General features: G+C 45.4%; 1 protein-coding gene across 1 annotated transcript in view; it reads left to right on the top strand.

The window, feature by feature from the left end:
* Positions 1 to 3649: 3649 nt before the first annotated feature.
* The window catches only part of cntnap2a (contactin associated protein 2a), a gene marked incomplete at its 5' end in the record, with an annotated part of 274861 nt that continues 274486 nt past the window's right edge, over positions 3650 to 4024 (top strand). Inside the window, one exon of the mRNA XM_083686867.1 lies at positions 3650 to 3746. Coding sequence (XP_083542993.1) covers positions 3650 to 3746 — 97 coding nt within the window. The remainder of the gene's footprint in view (positions 3747 to 4024) is intronic.

Genomic DNA, 4024 nt, shown 5'->3' with positions numbered 1-4024 from the left:
GTCAGATAGGATCTCTTGTTAATTTGGACATTGAATGAACGCTGTGTGGCTGCAAGGCCCTAGGAATATTTGATCCATTATCCTGTGCGGCTTCTGAATAGATTGAAAAATGAATGCCATTGGCTGGATGGACACTTTCAAGCTCAAGAATGTCAGAAGAAGGTATTGGAATGCAGACTGCTCTTGGGATGCTTGCTAGGCTAGTGATGAGAGTTACCGAAGAAGCTGAAGTGTACTACAACATCTAAGGAACAGACTTTTATGACACGAAATGTCGTGTGCTTGACTTGTGTCGGAAATATGGCCCAACCAAAGGGATTTACAGGTCATTTACAGGTCCTTTCCCTAAAGCTACACAGTGAAATACAGTACTCTATAACCAAACAGTTAGGACAAATTTGCTTTACAGGAAAACGTATGTGATTACGTATGTGATTAACACTGTCTAGCTGATCTATCATAGGACACAAAGTGCAAAGAGAGCAGAGGGAAAACAACTAGCAGAAGTGTAGATGTTGATACTTCTACTTGCAGATCTATTTTGAGAATATGCTAATAATCTCTGGAGCGATTGGCACCAAAGGTCGTTCATTAACATAAAGTCAATTCTGCGGCACTTCATTTGGGAGTGAAATGCGGTAACTACCTAGATTCTCTAGCGACACAGGTGCAATTAATGACAACAAAAACAGACTCCTAAATATAGCTTGTACACTAGGATGGGCGTAATGTTTCTCTGAAATATTTCAGACATGACTTAAGGTGACTCCTTTTTCATTTTAACATGAAAACCTGGATTGATTTGGCTAAAGAGTTCCATCCTTGTTGTCATCATGTTGGCCAATGTGAGTTGTGTGTACTGCAGACCTGGTTCAAATACAGTGGTCAAATACTTTCAAGTACTTAACCAAGTAATGGAATAGTCCCAAAAGTGTCGGCTGCCAAAAAAACAACATAAGATAGAGAGAGAGAGCAACAGAGAAATGTAAATGCACATACTGGCTGTGCTTTGAACAAGTCTCCCAGATGGTGTTTTTCTCACTTTCATGAAGGAGATCAAGTCAGATCAGAAACAAGTCTAAGAGTGAGAGAAAGGGAAGAGTATGTGAAGAAAGTGTGTGAAGAAAGTGTGTGAAGAAAGTGTGTGAAGAAAGTGTGTGAAGAAAGTGTGTGAAGAAAATGTGTAAACGTGTAAAAGGGTTAAGAGAAATAAAAAAAGACAGACAAAGTTGGTCAGAGAGAGCTATTGTTATGGAGAGAGGGAAAGAAGAGACGGAGGGTGAACATCAAGGCCAAAGTAAAAACTTACAATGAGATGACTCTACAAGCCACAAGTAATTATGTTTGCCTGACATGAGGATGGATGTGGTACAAGATGCCCAGAGCGATGCCCTCCTCTGCCCTCTGCATACAGTAGGAGCAAGGTGGGCGTCTCAGGTCCACTCATTAGATTCATCCTCAGGCTCACACACACACACGCACACACACACACACACACACACACACACACACACACACACACACACACACACACACACACACACACACACACACATACGCACACACACATACACACACACACACACACACACACACACACACACACACACACACACACACACACGCATACACATGGGTCAACACATGTTGACCCTTTGCCCCTGCCCTCTAGGCATTTGTGTACTGTAGATCTGAAGGAATTGGATAGGCTAGTGGGAGCTAAAAAGATGCTTCTTATACCTATCCAATATTTAAAAATCAACATGATGTGCCTAAGAGTAGGAGCTATGGGTTGATTTTGAATTAAACAACTGTGAAAAGGCAGACATACTATTCTGTCCCGAGTTGTCTTGTTCTAAAAAGAGCCAATGATTATGCTGACATATTGGCCATACTGTGGCACTGTCCAGACGGTGAGGACACACATGCTGATTGGCCAAATCAGGAGGAGGGGGGAGGGTACATAAAGCACTGCTTATTGTTCTGAAAACTGGATCATTCGTTGGCTAGGCTTCCTGAGCAGGTGGTTCTGTGTCTGGCCCTGAACGTCGTGTCACATGTGGCCTTGCTGTGTCATACGTGTCCCACGATGAACATATGTTCACACACACACACTGGGCCCGGCGCCACAAGGAGTTCTGTCTCAAGGGTTAGGGCTAGGGCTAGGGTTAGGGTTAGGTTTAGGATCCCCTTGTTGTCTCAAGATCCCCTTGTTGCTCCTCCCGCCTCCAAAAACAAGGCTAATTTGATTGGCTTAGGCTAGACTCTGGAAAGACGCTCATCTGAAGTTGCCGCTTGTCGGTCAGTCTGATATGAGTGTGAGTGAGCAGCCAGCCACTGACTGAATGAAAGCCAGGTGCATGGGCTGAAGGTATTGTCAGGTCATCAGCAACGTAGTTATAAGTCAGGGGAGGCTGGTGGAGGTAGAAATCGGAGTACGGGCTCATTGTAATGCATGGAGCGGAATGAGGAATGGTATCAAACTCAGTCTCTGTCATATCGTTTCCCAAATATAGCTATATATTTTTTGTATATGTTTGAGTATAATAGTTTGAATCATTTATTTACAAAGTCGTTGAAATGTGCTCTCTTTGTAAAGCGATAAGACAGCTGGCAAGACATATTGAAAGGTTTTTTGCTCAAATAGTTGTGTCCCCTCAGAAATGCCATGAAGTGCCCCCTTAGTTACTTTCCCTTGACACCGGGCTTGACACACACACACACACACACACACACACACACACACACACACACACACACACACACACACACACACACACACACACACACACACACACACACACACACTCACCCCCACACACAAACACATACATCTGTTGCTGTCTGATGAGTAATTGATATCATAAATATTAACAGCTTTAGGCATTAACAGTTTTTTTCTTTGAAAAGTGTCTCACAAATATGCTTTTGTTAATCCGACACATTTACCAAATGGACTCCTAAAATGGAATCTTAAGAAAATGAATTTCACCTTTGAATGAGATAAAGTAAGAAAACAGAGAGTCGGGGAGAGTGTGTGTGTGTGTGTGTGTGTGTGTGTGGAGGGGGGGGGGGGTACAGTGCACGCTGGCCCGTGTCCCGAGAGGATTCTAGCGGGAACGTCGAGGAACGTACCAACTGCCGTTAGTGAGAGGAGGAGGGGGGGGCACTGTCTGTCTGAGCGAGCGAGCGAGAGCGATAGAGATAAATTCAGGACCAGGGACAGCGACCTCCTCAGAGCGCTCTTTCCGAGCAGTGAATAGCTTTCCCACTGCACTGAGCGCTGTCCAATACATGAGCTATACGTGGGAAACGATATGGCTTGATGGTACAATATCTTCCGAACAGTAGACCTGGGTCTGTCTCTGTACATCCTCGACTTGTCACTTAACGTGGTTAAGTTGAGAATCACAAGTTAAAACAAAACAGAAGACAAGACGGGTAGGCTCTGTCGAGATAGCTGTTCCCGGAGAGTTACATCTTCCCTCTCTTGAGTGAGTGAGTGAGCGAGAGAGAGATTCGCGCACCGAGGCTCCTCTTCGTCAGTCTGCAGTTACAGAGCGGTGCCAGAAAGCCGTGTTGAACGGACGGATATTCGTGACGACCCGGTTTCATTCTGCCCATTTCCCCGTTGGCGTTACGCGCGAAGATGCGTCGACAGCAACCTGTACTCGGATTCACATTAAGGACTCTGCTATGGATTTTCAGTAGTTTCAACAGCCTCCGCGGAGCCCTCCCAACAAACCGTAAGTTCTCGGTTTCACCGTTATTACCCGTTAAGTGCTGGTGTTGCTGCTGGAACGGGGTGAAGAGGGGACAGCGGATGATAGTGGGGCATAGAACCGACCTGCACAATGATGCAGCGGGGGGTTGGTGCCGGTACCTGACTGCTGCTGGTGGTGTCACGGACTCGGGGAGTCGTTAACAGACTGAGCAGTCGATTTGGTGTGGACGGGGGGAACGTTTATTATGAGTGCACACGTGTGATTCCTTTGGAGTTCATGATTTGGTTGGATAATTTGTG

Source organism: Argentina silus (assembly GCF_951799395.1).
Source record: "Argentina silus genome assembly, chromosome: 1".
NCBI lineage: Eukaryota > Metazoa > Chordata > Actinopteri > Argentiniformes > Argentinidae > Argentina > Argentina silus.
This window is presented reverse-complemented; position numbering and strand designations above follow the sequence as displayed.